We start from the raw sequence: 23262 nt of genomic DNA on the forward strand, positions 1-23262 counted from the left end.
TTAGGTTCTGTAACATAACATACTGTATACCTTAAAGAATGTATAAACTAAAGTGTGTGTGTGTGTGTGTGTGTGTGTGTGTGTGTGTGTGTGTGTGTGTGTGTGGGGGTAGGTCTTGCTGTGGCCAGTGCTCTGGTGGATGTCTCTCAGCAGATGTGTGTGGGCTACAAGGAGAAATCGGGAGGCCTGCGGAGCCGCAAGCAGCAGCCCAGCGCACAGCCCGCCACCTGTATCTGACCACGCCCTTCCTCACCTCCCCCTGCGCCTCCTTACAGTCTCCGCCCCTAACAAAAAGCCTCACATCAACCTCGGCCTCCTTTCCTCCCCTGCTTCGGCCTCCGCTCCCTTTCAGAGACCCCCCCCCCCCCCCACACACACACACACACACACACACACACACACACACACTCCCCCAGCCCTCCAGAGCCGTGCAGGGGAGAGGTGCATGCTGGGACATGGAACTGGAACAGTCAGGTGGAGAGAGCGATTGAGGGGAGGGGGCCTGGCTGTCGTCTAGGTGGACTGAAGACTCGACTTGGCCTCCCCCCCCCCCCTCCACTCCCCCCCTTCTTCCTTCACTTGGGGAACCCCGAGGTCCCCTGAAACTGACAAGAAACTGGATAAAGGGAGGGAGAGACAGGAGGGATGAGGGTGGTGGAGGTGGAGGAAGAGGAAGAGGGGGCTCTCCCAGCCTCCATCCTCCACCCTACTGAGGAAGTGAAAAAAACAAAAAACATCCCAAACCTTTGTCCGATACCCGCCTCGTTTAGTGTTCGAGGCGGCCACGGCTTGCTGCTAGAAAGAGATCCTCATCACGTAGGTGTATTTCTTTTTTTTTCTTCTTTTTTTTATCAAGAGACTCTGCAACAAAACCCCTGTTCAGTCGGTCATGTTGTACTTAAGTTATTATTGTTGCTGTACTTATTTGTTCTTTTATTATAATTTTTTTTTAAATATTGAAACTAACTGAATAAGGTCTTATTTGTTCAATTAGAGCCTAATGCACGCACACACACATACATAAACAGACAGACAGACACACACACACACACACACATCTTCTGCTCCTCAACTCTCTGAACACCCCCCCATACCCCTTTCTAAAGACAGGAACAAATTGAGCATATAATCTTGTTTGTTCGGTTGTGTACTACTTGTACACAGACAGGCACAAACACACAACACAGAGTTCCAATCCTTTCAACACCCTCTCCTCTCCTACATACTCCTACGTTGTCGCTTCTTGTCGGGCAGTGGCTGTCGGTTCTGGATGAGCGCTGAAGTCCCATGTCACCAGTGCAGCTCTGTACCGTTTGGCCTCCACGCTTAACTAAACTAGCATGTTCAGTCTTCCCCTTAATGAGGATTTACTGTAGAGTGTCAGCCAAGACCTTATCTAAAGACTCTGTGACATTTCTAATAGGCCTCTCTGTGATTTCCACCACACACTTTCTCTATTAACTGGTGTTGTCTTCACAGCTTGTCTACAGCTTTCTGTCTCTGTTTGTCTATCTGTCCCATCCCATCTGCCCATGGCTGGCTTCTTTTTTTCTGTTTCTAGCATCTCTGCCATTTTTTTTCTAATGGGCCCCTCAACACTTTGCTTTCTCTTGGTTTCTCACTTTCTCTTTCTTATCTGTTTTTAAGTCGGCCTCTCTGCCCACGTCGTCCGGCTGGCTACTTGCCTGGCTGTTCTAACTTATCGGCCATAGTGGGTGTGCGCAGAATAGTGCACACAGGGAATTGCAGCCTGGCACACATGTCATCTGCACTCTAGCTAGATGGCAACCCGGCACTCATTCAAACTTTTCTAGCTAATTAACTCTTCTGAGCCACAACAAAAGCACACACACACACACACACACACACACACACACACACACACACACACACACACACACACACACACACACACACACACACACCCACACACACACAGAGAACCCTATTGGTATTGGTACTTAACGATCGTCCCATTGGCATTGCTGTGGGTTGCGTCGTGCTCCTGGAACAGCCGGAGTATAGATCTATAGACACGGGATTGGCTGGAACGATTAGTCTGATCTGCATTAGAGGAGATCTGGGGCCACAGTTCTGAAGGGCCCATGGGAGGGAGGGAGGGAGGGAGGAAGGGAGGAAGAGTGACAGTGAGGTTACAGTAAAGGGAGATATTGAAACCTCTGAGATATTTGCCTGAGAAATCCATGGCCTCTAATTGCCTCTCTCTGTTCCCGAAGGCTACGCATGTTCATCAACCAGTGTGTTCAGTGCCAATTGCTCCTCAAGCTCTCTGAGGCTGCCCAATTACCCTCTGCACTTAGTTTCCGTGGTGTCTGCGCTGCTATTGCCGATGCTGCAATGGAGACTTATAGCACCAACAATACAACAACAAGCACATGGGGTAAAACGACTTGGACAATAGCAGTGTGCTAGCATAGACGTCACCAGAGTGACACTCAACTGTGTGATAAAGGAGGTTGACGCAGGAGTTCCTCTCATCATATTGGCGCCTTTGTGAAACGGAGCTGTTCACACGCACAGTCATCCCGCGGTACACTGCAGGGTAAAGAAAAAATAGAGCCTCGCTTTTTCACTGAATTACCTCCAGGAATTATCTCAGAATCTCCTGGCCTTGTCTCCTGGGGTTCCTCCATTATGTCCTGTTCTGTGTGTGTTCAATTCCTAGACGTTTTTCTTTTCTTTTTTTCCCACCTCTTTTATCACTTCTACCTGTCCGTGCACCACCCTTATCTTAAATCGGCTACCCCATTTTTTTTTGTTAGTGGCTATAGAGAAAAAAGACAGATTTAAGACCCGGAATGAAGAACACAAGGCAAATTCAGGCACATTGAAGAAAAGGCAAAATAATGTCCCAGAGATGCTTTATTTAAAGCAGAGCCACTCCTTTGAAATCTCAGAAGAAATTCCCAGTGTTGTAAAGAGCGTTGGGAGTTGCGAAAGTGTAGAGCAGCAGCATCCGTTAAAGGATGTTAACTTTGCTTTGTCAGGTCTCAGGTCTGTTTTTGTTGTTTTGTTTTTTTAAGTTAACAGTACCAACATTACATTGTTTTTCTTTTACTTTTCCACTCGAACTCCCATCCCCTCTAGCTATAATAATTTGCTAAATAATGGAACAAGGCTTAAATCAGTTAACATTTTCTATTTTTTCTTTTTACATCCATGACAGTTGCCCTGTAGCAGTGTCACTGGTTGTGTACTGCGCCAGTATTCAGCAGGCTGCTCCTGCACTCTTCTAATGGCAGGGCATATTCCTGTACAATTTCCGCTTCTGTTCACAAACCCCGCACAAGCTATTAACTCCCCGCCCTCGCACGACTAATACAAGTTTTAACAACAAGCGTTCTCGCCCTAAAAAAAACCATCCTACTCAGTTCCTAGTCTTTGTACGCGTTCAGCCTATTGGAACTGTTCGCATTCCTTGTTAAAGGGCACATTTCTAGCACTGAAGAAAAGGCCAGGGCATAAAGCATGAACAAAGCTGACATTCTGTAATTATAGCAGTTTGAGGGTGTTTGTAATGGCCTTTGAATGGTGTTGATACGACATTACTTCACAAGGCTGTTGTCAGACCTGCGCAGTGTAAGTACTTCTCATCCACTCCGTGTACTTCCTTACATCTAGACATGTAAAAAAAACAAAAAACATCTTTGTCATTTAAGTCAGACCAAGGTTTGCAGTTTTTAAGACTTCTGTCTTCAATTCTGTCACTTCTGTGGAGATCAGTGTGGAAGATTTACCACCAGACAAATGCTGGGGATTTTTTGACTGTGACTGGATAAGTTTGTCTACAGATTTGAACAATGATGATGAAGTGCTTTTGGGATACTTAGGTTAATAATAGGTTTATTGCCCTTCTGATGATTGTACTGTCTTCAATCTTTCAAGTCAAATTGCTTTTGCAATCAACTCCAGGGATTAGTTTTAACCTGCTTGGTGTACAAGATGGACATAGCTTGACACATAACACAAGGAATAGTGTTTAGCAACGTTTAGCTAATCACATCAAAGATTATATGTTGCTGTGAAAAAAATTAGGATGCTTCTGGGATTGTCATCTTATCCAGCACTAACTATCCTATTGCAGTAAACCCCACTCCCAGCAAGTTCAAACACTATGATTTGTAACAATTTGTTAGCAATGGGTTCCTTCACCAATGTTTGTTAGTTTTTGAATTATCCAGAAAAAAGGTATGTGGTTAACATATGCTTAAGAGAGGTTAACATTGTGTTCCACAACATTAATTCCTCCCTTTAATATCTCAGACATGAAGCTGTTATATTCTTTTTTAAATTATATAAATTGCGTTTGGCTCATTGTTGAACAAAATGTGAATATCTTAAGCCTTTGTTTGCTACAGAGCTATTTTTCTTAATTTATCCAAAATGGGAAATCTGCTATGAACCCATGCCAGAAATAATTTCTGGGTTAGCCTGCAAAAACTCACTAGAACACTATGTCAGGGGTTTCACCCAACATATTTTTGTTGGGGGGGACATTGTGACTGTTCAAAATATAACAAAAGCACAGATGATTACAACCTTTAAAATGTGACTAGGGAGAGAGCTTCAGATTGTGAAAAACTCAACAATATTCAATAAGTTCAATATTTAATCAACATATTATGCAATTGCAAGTTTTCCTCTCATGCCAGCAATCACCTTATCAAAGGAGATTTTACTTTATTATTTTTTTAACATTGTTTTGGAATCAAGCATTTCATATACAAATATTTTTTTCCTTGAAGGACCCTGTTTTACAGCTGATACAAATGTACTGTAGAATTAATTCCATAAAGGGTAACGATTGTTCTCTGTAAATGAATGTACGGTTGTGACAAAAGGCTGTCACCAATCCATAAACCAGCCTGAAAATGTATGTTTAAACTGACCCCTATTCACATGAAGAGAGCATCGCCCTTTGGGTAAAGAGGCCTGCCCATAACCAAAGGTTATGGATTTGACAGAAGCTTGTCAAAGTGTGCTCAAACAAGACACTGAACCCCCAGACTTACACAGTAATTAATTTGCTCTCTGTATCAAAGGTCATGACCTGGGTTTATGTTTCCACTTCCACTTATCTACCTTCTTTCCATGGGACAGAAGACAAAATGTGTGTTAGTCCGTCTCACTTCTACTTTGTAAGGCATCTGTGCTCAGTAACTACACAGCCCTCTGTCTGCCCTGAGACTGGGGACCACAACATTCACACCTCCACTCGGGCAAAGCATGAACATCAATGCCAGGTGGTATGGTCAAGCATAACTGGGTCAACAGTATTTTCAAGTCATTCAGACATCCATTTTAACATGGTTATACTGCGAGTGGGCTTTATTCATCAAGAAAACTCAGTTCAACGACCATTCAAGAAACTCAACTGACTTTACAATTGTGATAGTCTATGCATTTGGGTGCATCATCTGACATGGCAAACCCCACCCATTTGGCACATACAACATATTACTTGTGAATTGTTTTTTGCCCAGGTCAGCCCACCCCAGCTTTCTGCTCCGTACCTTCCCAACAGTGCCATCGTAACCAAGGGGCAATTCCCTTAATCCACCCCTGGTCTCCAAGCCTCAAACTCTCTTTGGTGGCACTTTTATTTTACAATGGCTTTATTCCATCTTATTAAGTTGCGTATTGATCATATTCACATGGCAGCCATTTTGCTCTTATGTCATACTTGTGAGTGGTGGGGGCCCTACCCCAACAGGATGTATGTATGATGTAAGGAGAACGTTGCATTGGCAGCTGTATGAATGTGGGCAATTACAGTACCTACCCAAAAACACTATACTGTAAGAACAGTGTGTAAATCTCCCTAAAACTATGTAAGCAAGCTATTTGTTGAGCATTTACACAGAATGGAAAAGTATTTTAAATGGAAATGTATTTACAAAAGTGTAAAATGTAAATTTGTGTTTTTCACTGAGCACGAAACATGATCTTTAATATGGAGTACATAAAACACTTTTCCATAGTTTGATACAGATCTGAACACTGGAATAGGGCCACTGTGAGGTCAATTGTCATCCTCTTTCTTTCTCTCTGTCTCTTTGTATAGCGGCATTATATATATATATATATATATATATATATATATATATATATATATATATATATATATATATATATATGTATATATATGTGTGTGTGTGTGTATATATGTGTATATATATATATATATATACATATGTGTGTGTGTGTGTGTGTGTATATATATATATATATATATATATATATATATATATATATATATATATATATATATATATATATATATATATATATATATATATATATATGAGGAAGTAGTTTGTTAATATGTATAATTTAGCAGCTATGATCTTTTTTGTTTTTGTAAATAATGAGAAAGTATTGTGAATGACATTTGTTGAATGGTTTAAAAAATCATTTATGGCAAAACTCTCAAGGCTTTTAAAATGTGAGTACAGTACATAGCATATTTTGTATGTGAGACAGCAATGTAAAGACGAACAAGCATTACTAGAAGCTGATGAAACTTGCGCGTAAAACTTGAGGATAATAGCTTACTGAACTTGTAATTACAGATGTACATAAAAGAATGACAGAACATTTTTGTCTATTATTAAATGTGAAAACACAAAACTGTTGAATGTTTTTTGTTGTCTCCGCCAGGCTGGCCGGAAACTGTTTTCACCCCTGTCCATCCATGTGTCCGTCTGAAAAGCTAATCAATTGGTGTGAAACTTTGCATGCACACTCCCTGGAGTCCAAGGAAGAACCTCTGCCCCAAATGTTTCTCATCGGCCTGTTATAGCACCACCAGGAGGCCGATTTTTACTAAACATATTTTTATATTTCTCCAATAGTGTTTGTCCAAACTTCACGTACATCGGTACACATTGTCTCGATAGTCATGTGATCAGGATGTATCTGTCCAATTTTTCATATTCCATCATGGTTGGCTTCCAAAGTTGGCTTCCTTACTCATCTGCGAAGAGAAAAGCCTGGTCACGACCTAATTCAGAGAGATATAGGGGCGGGACTTCCGTCGTACGTATTTCCCCCGGAAACAATCTTTTTCAACCAATCATAACACAGATTTGCAAAGCGTCAAAGTCATTTCCTTGGGCGGTACTTCCGCCAAATTCCGGTACTTCCGTTTAGACACTCAACCGGCTAGGTCTTGCCCAGCGTGCCTCTTTGGACTAATCTACGTTTTTACTGAGATCTGATTGGCTCACAGGAAGTCTACAAACAGAGACTGGGCTTCATGCCAGAGCCTCAGCGTCGGCTAACTTTCATTGAAATGAATGGCCGTGCAATACACAAATCTAAGTTTGTATTGTTGGGATCGACTGTGACGGATTTGAAGATCGATGTGTCGATCATGATTGACCTGGTTGGTTACCACTGATTTAGATGATGGTTGAATCAATATTGATTCCTTAACATTGATTATATATCAAATGAACTAAAATGTGCATGTAGAACATTTAGCGCTTTATATAATTTCAATGTTGGATTCAATATTTCTGCCTAACCATATTTCAACACTGATTCACTCATATGTTGCTATCTGGGTCTCTCACTGTGTCTCTCTCACTCGTTTGAGATGATTTATTGTCTCTGCCAGGCCGGACAGGCCGGATACCATGTTTCGCCCCTGTCCGGGCCATCCACTGGAGAGCATGATGATGCAGAGCAAATTACATTGTAATCATGCCAGTAGTTTTGGAGATCTGTTTGGGCCAAAAGTGGTGGATGGACCGATGGACAGATTGACTGACAGCCATCCATAGCCGGCTTAAAAATGCTATTCTGTATTCATAGTGCCAGTGGGAAGCAGATACTGCATCAGGATGCTGCACTCCAGAGCTGGATAAAACTATTTTCAGAGCATATTTGCAAATCTTTGTTTTACTCAAGTCTGTCCTCAGGTGAGGTTTATCGTTTTTCCCGACAGTATCTTTTTTCACAGGAGAGGTTTCATGTTGTGGTGTTTCTCTATTTACTATTTTTTGTATATTTTCTAAAGCATGTTCTCTTATATTTATTTCTTCTCTGCTTCTCTTTGTCTCTCTCCCTCCCTCAGCTTCCTTCAGTCTTTTTTTCTCTTTCATACCACCTTTTTTGGTCTCACTACCTCTTCTCCTCTTCCCTCGTCCTAAATTATTTGATCCTCTCCCACAACACCGCCTCCTCACTCTTAATCTCTTTCACCAATCTCTGTCACTATTCCTTTTACCCTCCCCCCCTCTCTCTCTCTCTCTCTCTCTCTCTCTCTCTCACCCACACACTGCCCCCCACCTCTTGCCTCCCCTCGATCCTCTGATCTCTTTAGCTACCTGTACCGTTGTTACTCCTCCCGCCCTCTCTTCGTCACTTTCCCTGCACCCTTTCTCCATCTCTGTTATCCTCTTTACATCCATCTCCTGCCTCAGGAGGTTCTCAAATATGGTTCAGAGATGATTAGGTGTTGGCCTTTGAATCTCAGTCTCTGACTAAATCCCTCCTGATCACTCTGACAGGCAGTGCAGCGTTCATTGGTAACAGTTGCGTGATAATGAGCCTCTCGCTTCTTTCACCCATTATGGCAAGGCAGGCAATTTGACACCTCCTTCCTCTGCCTCTTCTTCAATTGATGCTTCCAACATCAAATTATAATTGAACATACTTTTGTATAGGATATTCAGATGTATATTCCTGTTGTCACAAATGTTTTAGTTTTATTGTTTCTGGCACCCAGTCTAGAACAAAGATCATCCTAGCTTTGATTTGCTGGTTTTGTAGGAAGCTGTCATAACGTTGGTAGGTTTACTCTGTCATACTGTAAATTTGCTGAACAAAGGTTATGCAGTAAAATCATCAGCAGCATTGCAGCATTAGTTTGCAATGATAATTGGCTGGGTTTTGACTCAATCTGGCAGCACTTCATACAGGGAAAGAGCAAGCAGAGAGTGAAGTGGCAGGAAAATGAATAAAAATGTGTTAATATCATCCTGGCTAACGTAGTGAAATAGGCAGCAATATCAGTAGTGAGTGTTGTTGTTGTTTTTAGCGGTGCCAACCGCTCTACGTTTGACTCTGTCCGTATGAGTGTCCGTATGTTACAGTATGTCCGTATGAGCACGGGATGAGCACGGCAAAGAAGCAACACATACAAACACACGCACACACACACACACACACACACACGGACTTGGAGATTGCCTATGCCATCTCTCCTCTCATTGGCCACACGTGCCACTGGTTATCAAAGAGGGGTCCAGGGACCCCCAGCGTATGTTATGTCCGTCCGCCCTTATGAGCACGGGATTTTAAACAGCTATAACTCCAGTTTGCAGCATGCCACCAAGTCCAAATTTGGTATGTGGACTTAGACCACCAATAGGGACGAGCATGAATTGCTGAAGTTATCAAAGAGGGTTCCAGGGACCCCCAGCGTATGTTATGTCCGTCCGCCAGTATGAGCACGGGATGAGCACGGGATTTTAAACAGCTATAACTCCAGTTTGCAGCATGGCACCAAGTCCAAATTTGGTATGTGGACTTAGACCACCAATAGGGACGAGCATGAATTGCTGAAGTTATCAAAGAGGGGTCCAGGGACCCCCAGCGTATGTTATGTCCGTCCGCCCGTATGAGCACGGGATTTTAAACAGCTATAACTATAGCTATAGCTATAACAGCTATAAGTCCAAATTTGGTATGGGGACTTGGACCACCAATAGGGACGAGCATGAATTGCTGAAGCCCCGCCCCCTATGTCTTCCCATTGGCTGGCCTTTAAACAGCCATAACTCAAGTTCGCAGCATGCTACGGAGTACAAATTTTGTACATGGACTAAAACCACCAATAGGGACAAACTGTAATTACTTAAGCCCCGCCCCCTCTGTCTGCCCATTGGCTGGGCTTTAAACAGCCATCATTCCAGTTTGCAGCATGCTACCAAGTACAAATTTGGTAAGTGGACTCAGACCACCAATAGGGACGAACTGAAATGAGTTAAGCCCCGCCCCAAAGGCACCGCTTCCTTTTTATTTTATTTAAATGACTGCCACAATCCGGGGTGGGGGGGGGGGGGGGGACAATTCATTCTGAACCTTGGGTGGGACCTTTCCCACTCTCACTATTAGCTGCGCATTGAAAGGTCAGCGGCAGAAGGGGTCAAAGTTGAATTTGGTTGAACTTAGAACTTAGCTTGCTGTTGAGTGGTGAGATAATTATCCTTTTTATCGTTTTGCTGCGAGAGCACCCATGGAATGGACCACCAACACGCAAAGGTGATGCTGAGAGTTCTAGTTTGTTATGGAAACTTGCATCACTGAATAGATTTACTGTATGAAACCAAATTAATTAAACATGGCCCTAGAATCTGACCTCCTAACTAAGTAAGTAAGTTGGAGAGGCTTATTGTCGGTATCAGCCGAGAACGCAGGAGTTTATCCCTGTATCACAATGCACTAGACCCCTGGGAGATGGATTGCTGAGATGGAGCACCACACCTACAGTACCATCAGGTCCCAGTTTACTTACCACATAGCCTCGATCTCCAGGCTTTTATTGTTTAGTTTTGCTAAAAATTAAAAGCCTGGACCAGCGCGTCGGTGTACCCGGTATGGGAAGTGTTTCATTTCCCCAACCAACCAGAGTGCAGTGGGCGTCGCTCGTAATGTTGTGTTGACGGGGGCGGGGGCTGACGGACAGATCGGTGAACCAATGGGATCATGCACATTCTCTCCGCGCTGATTTTAAACCCGCCCCTCTATACACGAAAGCAGGAAGGCTAGTGCAGCCTACTTACCACATGACTTGCTGCACCACTCATACACTGAGTTGGCCCTGCCCCCGGATTAAAATTATGACTGTGTGATCCAAAGGCGAGAGCTCTACCAACGGCTACCCGGACGGATTCTAGAATTGGCCCTAGAATCTCCACAACTCTTCAACCGTATTCGTCATTAGAGCAAGGTCTATTGTGTAAGTAGATGATGCCTTATGAACCCACTTATTGACTTCAGAATGCAAAGGCACCTTGAGGCAATGATGTAAAATGATTATTTTATTTATTTTATAACAGTATGGACAAAATGGACAAAGAATCTTTTACTACAGAAATGTACTGAAGCTGGAAACTTTTAGAAGGAGATTTGTTTGTCAGTTGGATGCGGGTGCTTTATTTCCATAGCAATATTGCCCCTCAAGAAGATTAATAAGAGTTATTCAACATTTTGAATCATATTACTCTCTACTTATGAAATGTTTTTCTTCTTTCTTTTCTAAACAGGACTTGACATTTAAATGTGTTCTATACCTTATGTAGCTGCTGGAAACACGTCACATTGCTTAATGTGATCTCAGTGGGATGTCAAGACAGTAGAAATGAATTAAAAATACTATCTGGATCTGAAGATTTAGCATAACAAGGTCTTTTTGCTGTATTCTTTCTAGGACTGGACGATCATGGCTACAACTGATTATGTTTGCTTAATATTGTAATCACTCACAATTAATAATCGCGATTATTGATCCTGATGATCTTTGATCAAATGGTATATGTGATTTTATTGTGCTGGTCAGCTGCTGGGTTATGTTCTGGTACATTCTGGTTTGGGTTGATTGGTGATGCCTTCATGATTTTTCAGTATGGAATATCAAATATCTGTATGATACATTTTCATCACATGACTCCAGAGATCTGTAGCATTTTTGGTGAGAAAGTCAAAACGGCAGAAAAGATAAGTACATGGAAATGGAAATGGTCAGGGCCTATAATATAGACCCTGACCATTTCATTGGGGAGCCACTAGGGAACATATTATGTTCCCTATGGTAGAATGCACAATAAATGTATTGCTGATCAGTGTAGTAAATTGTTGTGTTGAGTAATGTGTTGTTAGCCGCGGACTCACAAACAAACATAAACAAACACAGACAGACAGAAAACATAAACTCTTCCCCCAGCTCCTTTGACAAAATGTGTGCTTCCAGTTTGTGGAAGACTGTTTCCTCCCAGAGCCTTGACCTTAACCCTATCAAAAACCTTTGGAATGAATTGGAGCCAGGTCTAATCGCCCAACATGAAGTGTCCAACCCCATTTAATGCTCTTGTGGCTGAATGGAAGCAAATTGCAGCAGCAATGTTCTAACTTGTGAAAAGCCAACCCAGAATAGTGGAGAATGTTATAGTAGGAAAAAAAAAGGGGGGGGCAACTCCATATAAATGCCAATGAGGTCAGACACTGATGTTGGGCGATTAGGCCTGGCTGGCATTTGGTGTTCCAATTCATTCCAAAGGTGTTTGATAGGTTTAAGGTCAGGGCTCTGTGCAGGCCAATCAGGTTCTAACTCAGTCATTTCAGAAAACCATTTCTGTATGTGTGGACGTACAGGGGCACGGGGAGGATTGTCATTCTGAAACTATGGCCTTCTGCAAACTGTTGCCACAAACACAATTGGAAGCACACAGTTGTCTAGAACAGTGATTCTCAAACGTTTTCATGTCAAGGTCAGTGCACTCATTCTCTGCCCCAGACCTCACCCCTTTCCTGTGTTTGGCCACCCTTTCTCATTTTGACACCATGGAGTATGGTGGAGTATGGGGTGTGTGTGTGGGGGTAGTAGTTTTGGAGCTTGAAATGTAAAAACGTTTTAACATCAAAATATACTTTGAGTACCAAAGTAAAAGTACTAAAATTTTCAGAAAGTAGCAGATCTACAAGCTCATAACGCATCACATTGTAGATCGGCTGTGTGTGGTTACTTACTGTAGGTTTTGTATTAATAATCAAATCTGCAAAGTAACTAAAGCTGTCATATGCAGTAATTGTAGTGGAGTAGAAGTAACACAAATGGAAAGTAAAGTGAAAGTACCTCAAAATTGTACTGTGCATTGTAAACACTTGCATAGTACTTGAGTAAATGTACTTAGTTCAGGGGCGCCGGAACGGAATATGACGTGGGGGGGGACATCATGGGACACATGCGCGCGCGAAAATTTTGCGGTTATTTCGGGTGGGTTCGTTGATTTTTGGGGGGGATAATGCGGTTATTTCGGTTAATTCGGTTCGCCTCGCGCTCACGGTGGTCGCGAGGTGCGGGGGACTGGACTGATTTTAATATCTATTAAAAAAATTAAAAAAATGAAACTTTTTATTTTTTTTTGGCTGGACTGAATAGTGGGGGGACAAAGTGTCCTTAATTAAACAGGCTCCGGCGCCACTGACTTAGTTACTTTGCAGCACCACTGAGCAGCCAATGACTGAGGCTAGCTATCACCAGGTGTACCGATTGCTAGAACATGTAGAGGAACATGGGTTGATATTAATGGTGTATTGAGTATTGATAGTTGTATAAGTGTTAAAGTATTAGTAGTGTTAAAGCTTTGAAAGGTTTGAAGGGTTTAAAGTTCGAAAGGTTTGAAGGGTTTATAAGGTTTGAAAGGTTCTAAAGGTTTAAAGGTCTAAGGATTTAAAGCTTTTAAGTTTCTAAAGGTTTTAAATGGTGTGATATGTCCTAAGTAGGCCGAACGTTGTAGAGTTGGATATATATATATATATATATATATATATATATATATATATATATATATATATATATATATATATATATAATATAAATGAACTATACTATGTCACAGTATGCTAAAATCTAATTTGCTCAAAATGAATGAATGATGGTAGACTAATTAAAGGCAGAGTATAAGTTATTAGAATAGTCTGCCGACGGTCTCACGTATGAATCCCATACCGAGCAGTGTGCGTTCGAGTTACACTAAAATAAAGCCGTCATGTAGGCTATTCCCATTTCCCAGTGAGACTCGGACCGTCGGACGTGCGAGTCCCGCCACGCTCCGCATTAATGAGATAGCCTGGAGAGAACATTAATGAATGAAGGCTGGTGTGTGTTGGACCATGGGTTAAGGCTGGTGTGTGTTGGACCATGGGGTAAATGTCTGATCTCCCGGTGGCCATGAAAATATAACAGCAGCGCCGCTGCACCGGTCTAAACTCCCGAGAGTGCTCTCGCAGAAGCGCTTGTGTTACGACGCGTGAGGTCTAGGGTAAGAGTCGTACCATAATTTTTTTATTTTTTTTTAAAGATTTTTTTTTTGGGGCTTTTATTGCTTTATTTGGAGAGGGACAGAGAAAGTAGTCTGACAGGAAATGGGGAGAGAGATGGGGGAAGACACGCAGCAAAGGCCGTCGGGAACGGGACGCGAACCCGCGGCACGCTGTCTGTTAAGGGATTTCAACCAAGGGTGCCTAGACCGCGACGCCACGGCCTAGAGAGTCGTACCATAATTGACAGAAAACCACAACATTCGTAAATATAGTGAATTTATTAACCAAAATAATTAATGATATAGGTACAATGGCATGAATGGAGACTTTAATATAATAGAATGACTGAAAGAGCAGCAGAACAAAACACAGGCTAACCAATAACAAAACAAACGATAACTAAACAGAAGGAAAGATTCCTCGAGAGGATCTTCAAGGCACCATAGTCATTGGTATAGTTGGGGGGGAAAGGAGGAGTGGCACTCCGCTAGCACCTATAGAGTGCAGTGGCTTCCCCCCCGGCTGCCAGAGGTAGACTGAGGCTTTATAGGCAAGCACCGGCCCCTCAGCTGGTCGTTGCCATGGCGACAGGGTGAGAGGACCAATCGGTAGGGGCGATCACTCCCCACATGACGATCCGGCCGCAGACCACGCCCCTGTGACAAGGAATGACTGAATGGTTCACTGAGGCTTTCAATGAGGCAATCAAGCCGACGCCCAGCGCTCCGATTCAGGACTTTCAACTACATGGAATAAACACAGCAGTGCCAGCATAGTACCTTGGCTTAAGAACTCAAAGGCCAGCCTAAGAGTGCTCATCAGTGTGTAGATTCTGTTCTTACCTGAGAACAGATCACAGCTAAGAAAACATTGGAGTATACCAAAATCTTCTTAAAAACCTCTTAAATGGGTCTAAGGAAAAAGTGTGCGTAGATTCTGTTCTTACCTAAGAACAGATCACAGCTAAGAAAACATTGGAGAATACCAAAAACTTCTTAAAAACTTCTTAAGTGGGTTTAAGAAGAAATTTCCTCTTAAGTACCGTTGCTGAATGAGGCCCATTGTTGGTAAACAAATAATTGGTCTATATGCCATTAGGCTATGACTCATGAGTACTCTGTCTTTGTTGTGTCCATAGTCCATTTAAAATAATTATGCAATACTACTACTAATAATAATAAGAAACAGTGAAGTACTGCATTCTTGACTCTCACGTGTCAGTTTGAAAACATGTAGGCTACTGTACTACATTAGCCTGGCATGGCCAGACTAATATCACTGCGTAGATATTAGTCTGGAATCTCTGTGTGGAACCTGCATTTCCGAGGGGCAAATTCAAAAATGCCTCTGGTGATAAACCCGCCCCATATTTGCATACTGGGCCCTGATTGGTCCCTCACAACTTCGGAGGGAGAGAAATACAATCTCTATTGAGAGGGGCCAGACCTAATCTGCCAAGGGCAATTTTTTTTTGCAATGGCAGATTTGTCTGGAACCAGGCTAGTACTACATAATTACATATTTTGATGGGTTTACGATTATTTAATTAACTGAATGTCAGATGCGTGATAGTGATATGCAACTGACTTCTGCCAAGACCCGCCCAGACCCGGAAAAGTCACGCTGTGATTGGCCAGTGGTCACTTTGAGTGACAGTTGGGGCAAACGCAGTCCCCACAACATCATTTACTATTCTGTCCCTATCGGTACCTAGCATGTTGTAAATAGTACCACTGTATTCCTCATCCTTGAAAATGTAGGATTAGTCACCAGAATCAAGATCCTAGGTGGTCTAGCACCTGAGTTATTGGTAAAATGACAGCAGGTGGCGGCCATTTTGGAAAATGGCTGCCATAGTTACCACAGGACAAAACTGCGATGGCCCTATAGCCAAAAATGTTCCTTATGGCATGCTCTAACGGTGTGCCAAATGTCATGCTTTTATCGTAAAGTGTACGATTTTTGCCCGAAACGGCCGGACTAATATTGTGTTGAGTTTATGGACAGTTAGCTTGGTTTGTTATCGGTTCATGAAATACAGATTGAAAAGTATTACAAAAAAATGACAAACATCACTGAGTTGTTAATTAGGTGTGTAAGCCTATTAGTGATCTGTTTAATGTCTTGTTTCAAATACGCTTTCTTTTCTCTTTTTATCCCACGATTTTTGTAACCCATTTTTTTCACCCAGTGCCAATTGACTAAGCTGTAATCCTGGGCACTACTCTCCCCCTGCCAGCCTGGGGGAGAGCCCCGAACTGAGCTCAATGAGCTTGTAGAACTGCTATTAAAAAAATATATGTATTGAATATGTATATTATTTTAAAGCGAACATTTGTAACTCAAATCTTTGCTTCTAGGCGGGGGTCCCTGGAACAACATGGTCTCCCCTACGTCCGTGTTCAAATACATATCACTTTGGGGGTCCTTGACATGAAAAAGTTTGAGAACCACTGATATAGCATCATTTTTTAAAACAATTTGTAGACTCCCTCAGAAGCAAAGATTTGAGTTACAAATGTTCACTTAAAAATACATAAATATCAACGATTTGCACATATTTTCACGACAAAAATAGCATATCTACAAGCGCATAGCCAGCCAAGTATATGAAGACTGACAGATGAATTCCCCCAATCACATGACACCCCTCTACTACTTGCCCCGCCCGTTCTCTGTCTCTGCCACATTCTCTGCTGTGAATCCCTATTCCTACAGAACCAACCTGGCAACCTGCACTGCAGGAGAGAGGGACAGAGTCACAGAGCCCAAACAAATTATACTAATCTAAATACATATGGAAGCCACACAAGACAGCACACACACCTTGCCCATCATCTCAGTCTTCCCAGAGGGCTAAGAGTTCCTTTCTGATAACATTGGTGAGTTGCTACAAACTTTTGTTAGCTACTTTAGCAGCTAAGCAGGTGTTTTGTAGTGATACAAGGACAGGACTATTGCTAAAAATGCATTGCTTGATTTGTTTACCTCTTGTTCAGCATAAGGTATATTGAAGGACTTTGAATGAAAGAAATGTATTTCTGCAACAAAGGAATGTGGTGCTATGGATAATAAGAACAAACTAAACCAGAGTTGAGTTTGCTACTCTTTCTGTAAAGTGTGTTGAAAATGAAAGGTTTGAATTGTACATTGCAAAGGAAGGTATTGATATGACTGTATTTCATACATTATGGTTAAAAAACACGTCATTATTTCATGTCATTATAAGCACTTGAAAAAGGTTAAAAACAGTGTTTCATGAGTTAAAAAAGAAAAAAGAAAAAAGACAAGTTAATTAGAATAAGGGATGATGTCGAAGTCATCTGCCTTAATTCATTGTAAAGTAATTACAGTAATGCTGACTGATCTCAAAGCCATGTTAAAAAGCACTTTCAGTACAGTTTGAATGTTCTATTATTTACATTTGGAGCTTAAGTGAGCTAGTGTTATGATAGCCACCTGTTGTTCTTGCACAAAGTATGGGAAACTAACAGAGTATTTTATTTGTTTTTGTACTGTCTTGCCAGTTCTTACGTTGATCTTTGGATCGTAATCAATTAATGATCATCAGTTCAAGTCTTATATCTTTCGGTGGGGACCGCTGCACACAACTTGATGAAATTGTCTGAAAATTCCAATGCACTGCATGATTCTTTGATGCCTCTTATTCCACATGATGAACAAGAAAGGCAAAATGATTGGTTCTCAAAGGTCAATAAATATAAAGATGGATTCATTAAAGATGTTGATGCCTGGTTCTCAGTAGCCAGAGGACCCCCAAGCCAACCTCAGCTAGAGGCTCATGACAGGCCTACTGAAAGGCCCCAGCAGCAGAAGTAAAAGTAAAGCAAGTAAAAGTCTGGAATTCAAAATGTACTCGAGTTAAAAGTACAGAAGTATTGGCATCAAAATGTACTTAAAGTACCAAAAGTAAAAGTACTCATTTTGCAGAAATGTCCCATTTCAAGTTTTCAAAATGTTTAAAAATCTTTTGAAAATAGCAGATCTACAAGCTCACAATGTGTCGCATCGCGATGCATTATGAGCTTGTAGATCGGCTATAACTATTTTCAAAAGATTTTTATGCATTTGAAAACTTGAAAAGGGACATTCTGCATGAGTACTTTTACTTTTGGTACTTTAAGTACATATACTTTGGTACTTTATGCCATTACTTTTTTACTTTTACTCAAGTCAATTTAGAATTCTGGTTTTACTTACAGTACGTATTTCTATATTGCAGTATTGATTGTTTTACTTAAGTAAAACATTTGAGTACTTTTTCCACTACTGTTCTATCAGGGGCGTCAATTGGGTATAGCAAGGTATGGCATTATTTTCAATCATACATGCAAGCATTAAAAGGATATGCTGCTTGCTATTTTCCAAATGGAATAGTTACAAGACATGTGCTTCATAAAATAAAATCATGAATGTGATCTATGTCTACAGCATTGATTATTATGTTATTAAATTACTGTAAAATAACTACAAATTCAAATTAGAACAAAATGATGGCTTTCACAAGGTATTATATTCTCCACAACACTTGTATTCCCTCTATCTTGACAAATGGTATATTCCCCGGTTCAGTAGGTCAGCACAGGTGCAATGCATTATTGTTAAGATTTTTTTCTAGTCAGTGGCAGACAGTTGTACCACTGTTTGACTAATCATGCCTGTTTCATTAAGTTCATCTTAAGGTAAGACAGCACTTGTCTTTCTTATTTGTTTTGCTTGTTTCTTGTTGTGTGTGTGTCTGTGTGCCATGTACATGCTCATTTTTAAGGCTTTAAGGCATTTTTAAGGCTCATTATAGGCTTAGGTTACTGCTGGCTTATTCTCTTGAAACTGTTCTGGTCTGTTCATGTGATACTGTTGTGTTTTGTTGTTGCATAGTAGGCTAATGAATAGATTCAGTCAAATCTTTGGGAAAAACAAGAATGACCAAAGACATAATAAAGCCGCATGCGGCAGGCTTTTTTGGGCCCAATCTTTTCATAGACCTGATTACTTGTTTTTTGGATTGCTTGTTTCTCTCGCCAAACCTGGCAACATTTAGCGTTGCAGATTAACGCTTTAATGTTTTTTATATAAGTGGTGGCAACATTTTGTGACACCACACGGGTGTTCCCAACAATAGCTAAGATTGAAGTCAGTGTGAACATGGCCAAATAATAACTTAATAGCCAAACTAGGTCTAATGAAGCACGCTAGCATTTAGGCTAACCCTCCGGCCTGAAGCTCTCTTGTTGTGATTTGTGTTCGTCCATGCTGGCCCCTAATATGGTCTGCTTCCGGGTGGATCAACCTAACTAACAATGAGGATCGTTCTGATTGGTTCCCTTCCCAACCAGTCCCTCAAAAAGAGTAATTCTGATTGGATCTCTTCTCCATTCGTCCCGCCCTAACATTTTCGTCTCGTCTAATTCGTTGACTAACGTGTCCATTACATTTTCGTCTCCCCATTGGCTTAAAAGGGGGGCTTAAAAGGGGGGAAGTGTGATGGACAGCCAGGACAGCCAATGACACTTAGGTGTCACAAAATGTCACTCGGGTGTCGACACTTTTCACTCGGGTGTCGGACTAAGACTAGTGCTGTTTATAGAGCCGCGCTAGCGCATGCGGCTAATATATATATATATATATATATATATATATATATATATATATATATATATTTTTTTTTTTTTTTTCTTTTTTTTGACATGGGAGTCCGTGGCCACACACATCATTTTGGGGTCTTTGACATGAAAAAGTTTGAAAACCACTGATATTATAGCAACAGAAGTTTTTTCTTAGGATTTTTGTTAGGATTTAGGAGACATGTGTAGAATCCCCCAGAAGCAAAGATTTGAGTTAAAAATGTTTGCTTTAAAAATGTATATATTCAAAGATTTACACAAATCTTTCACGATAAAAAAAAAATAGCAGATCTACACGCTCAGAGCACGGCACTCTGTGCCGTACTATGAGCTTGTAGATCTACGTATATTCTCATGCTGTAGAATATACGTTTGAATATTAATTGATGTATTTATGTTTGTAGTAGAGGGATGAGATGCTGCATTTGAAAAGGCTTATGTTGTCTCAAGCCATTTGTGCACATTGACATGTTACAATGTAGCCTTTGTTTGACATACTATTAACCTATGAGTGTTTGTTGGCCTTTGATATTAATGCTGTCACGTGAGCCTGCCATACATACCTTAGCTTTTGCTGAATTAACACCACTGGTCTATATCAAGGGTTCCCAAACTTTTAAGGCCATAGCCCCCCAAAATAATCCTATTTGAACTGCGGACCTTCACCCTGACAAGCACTTGGAAATTTAGGAATTGAGGCATTACGTTTATTTTGACTCGGTCCCACAGATAAATATTGTGAAAATAGACGATATATGAGCTTGTAGATCAGCTATTTTCAACATTTTTGCCTTGCCAATGTTTGACAGTTTTTTTTATTATAGTATAGTTGGTTACTTTTTACGCAATAATGGTCTTTTTAGTTCATTTTTATTTCTCATTTTAGAGGTATTAAAAAGGTCTTAAAAGTCCTTAAATTGTAACTTTAGAAAATGTGCAGATACCCTGCATAGTACACTTATACTGTATGTTGGGTTGTTTACTGTTGAGTGAGAAAATAATGTTGCAACAATCGTCTGGAGGACCCCCAAAATGTGGGGTTCCTCCCTCGGGGAGACTAGGGTTGGATCTGGAACCGGAGGAACCCGACCCAACATTGAAGAACCAGAGTCGGTTCATCACATTAGGGAGCGTTTCACACTGTCAGAGCTGGTTTGTCTGTTATACAATTACAGTACGTAACCCAGAGAGTATGCAATACTGCATGTATGATTGCATGTTCTGCCCATCAGTCAATTGTAATCCCTTGGTGTGTTATTGGTCACCCCTACACTATTGCTGTGTAATGGTACAGCCCTTTATATTGTTGTAGTGTTTGGCACCCCCTAGTGTCCCTGTGTAATGGTTCAGTCCATGACACAACTTCCGCTCTAGACAGGAAGCAGGAAGGGAAACATGTTTTTTATCCACAAACATTGCTACAGAGAGTTAGATCCCAGTCTATTCAGCCAAAACCAAAGCATTTAAAACCCTTGCTGCCATTTCTGTTGTTGTGCCAGGCAAGCATTGTCTGTAAGTGTGACTCTATTGATTATTAACTCTTAGACCTGTATTAGTTAACTACTTTGTGTGAAGGTGATTTGGGATGTCTTCTTATGCTTAGATTTACACAACCATGTGGGTTAAGTTGTTGTTTGTGTTATTTTTCTTTTGAGAGATTATTGTTTAATGGGATTTGGTACAGTGCCGTGCTGTCTAATTGTGGTTATGACGGATATGTTGTAACTAATCAACTGCACCACAAATGATCTGTGTTTATTAGTATGGACTATAGTAATCTTCCAACTTTATTCTTCTTCTTCTTTCTTTCTAGATAAACTGTATTTTGCCGCGCTACTCCTCCCACAGTTTGTGCCTGAGAGACTGCACAGTATGCTTATTTAGTCTGCCGATCACATAATCACCTCTCTGTGTCCTGTACAGACCACCATCGGAGGCCGGTCTCTTGATGTGGGACCTGAGACGAGGGCGTGGCTGCACGTCATTGAGCTGGACGCCTAACGATGACACACGAAAGAAGAGGATGCCTGAGTATCACTTCTGTTTGTAATCTATGTAATATCTGTTTGTTTATGTTTGTAATATGTTTCATTTTGTTGATTTGCAGTGACCTTTGGAGTTACATCATGGCGAGGTAACTACACAATCCAAACCGCACACACACACAGGCACACCGGAAAAAGTGGAGTGGATTCCTGGAGCTATCCCCCCCCCCCTCCTCTCTCACACAAACACGGTATACCGCTGGTTGCCTCATTCATTCGTTCGCCACCACGGTAAAGGTCGTGGGGCATTTTTATTTTGTCTTTATTTCATTTTGGTTAACCAAGGTTTCAATACATTTGTGAATAACCTGTTTTGAAGGAACAGTGGGTTGTGAATAGTGACTCTCTGTGAACTGACACTAAACTGCGTGGTATTGGACAAACTGTGGACTGGATTGGGGATTATTTTACAATACAAAGTCAAACTGAGGTTTTTTGTGTCTGTGTATTTCATTCATTCTGTTGTTTATTGAGTTGAAGGTATTCTTTTGTGGGTAATCAATCCCTGGTTTCAGGTTTTAAGGTTCATTTGGTTCTACTAATTGTGCATTTAAATCCTGTGTAAGGTTGGCTTTAAAAAAAGTGTTTTTTTTGTCCAAACTGGACTAAATTCGTGTTAGGCTTTGGCCTAACTGGCACCCCAAACAGTAAAATCAAAGCTAAACCGTTACATAAAAAGTGGCACCCCAGATGTTTAAAAGGACCTCAATCTCAAGCAAAAACAACTGAGTTCACACAGTTTCAAAACCGGATCATTTTCAACAAACAAAGGAACAAACAAGCAAAACTGTGCAAACAAGCTCAGTGGGAAATAACAATTTTATTTATTCAAACGAAAAGGGAACATTTGCAATTTCAAAATGGCAAAGTTTGATGGAAACTTGTGGGACTTTGATGAAATAGAAACTCAGCAACAAATCATCACCACCACCACCACCCTCAAACAATGTCAACTCAAGCTAACCAGCCTCAAATACATGAACCGGATGGAAATTCACCTGCAGTAAATGAAATAAATCAGATCAATGAACCGGATGGAAATTCATCTGCAATAAGTGAAATAAATCAGATCAATGAACCGGATGGACATTCAACTGCAATGAGTGAGCATGAACTGGAAATTGAAACGCCATACTGAAGTTCTGAGGTTTGTAAATACTGCTCTGCCCCTATTGTACACAATTTGGAACACACTCAATCATCAGTAGCAACATGCTTGAAAAATCTGGAGACCATGAATACAGAAATATTAACACTACTTAAGTGGCTGGAACTGCTGTTCAAACCACACTACAAACCAGTTCTCCTGTCATACCACCTACTGCACCATCTGGTAAGGCGCATCAACATCTGCAGTCCACGCTACGCACTGGTGGAGGTACACGTCGGGAGAACGTACAAGGTGACCTGCGAGGAGGATTTATGGGCAAATCTCCCATTAAACTCCAATTAACCACCTTTGGACAGCGTGAGGACACCTCAGATCAATTGCGTTATTT

At 41.2% G+C, this 23262-nt stretch overlaps 1 protein-coding gene across 2 annotated transcripts in view; it reads left to right on the plus strand.

Annotated features, from left to right (window-relative positions):
• Positions 1-6107, plus strand: part of atrn (attractin) — a 166234-nt gene extending 160127 nt beyond the window's left edge. For both annotated transcript variants that reach the window (XM_084043855.1, XM_084043856.1), the window contains exon 29: positions 113-6107. In XM_084043855.1, coding sequence (XP_083899981.1) covers positions 113-237 — 125 coding nt within the window. In that variant the 3' untranslated portion in view covers positions 238-6107. The remainder of the gene's footprint in view (positions 1-112) is intronic.
• Positions 6108-23262: the final 17155 nt, after the last annotated feature.

Source organism: Gymnoscopelus microlampas (genome assembly GCF_963454915.1).
Source record: "Gymnoscopelus microlampas genome assembly, chromosome: 20".
Lineage (NCBI taxonomy): Eukaryota > Metazoa > Chordata > Actinopteri > Myctophiformes > Myctophidae > Gymnoscopelus > Gymnoscopelus microlampas.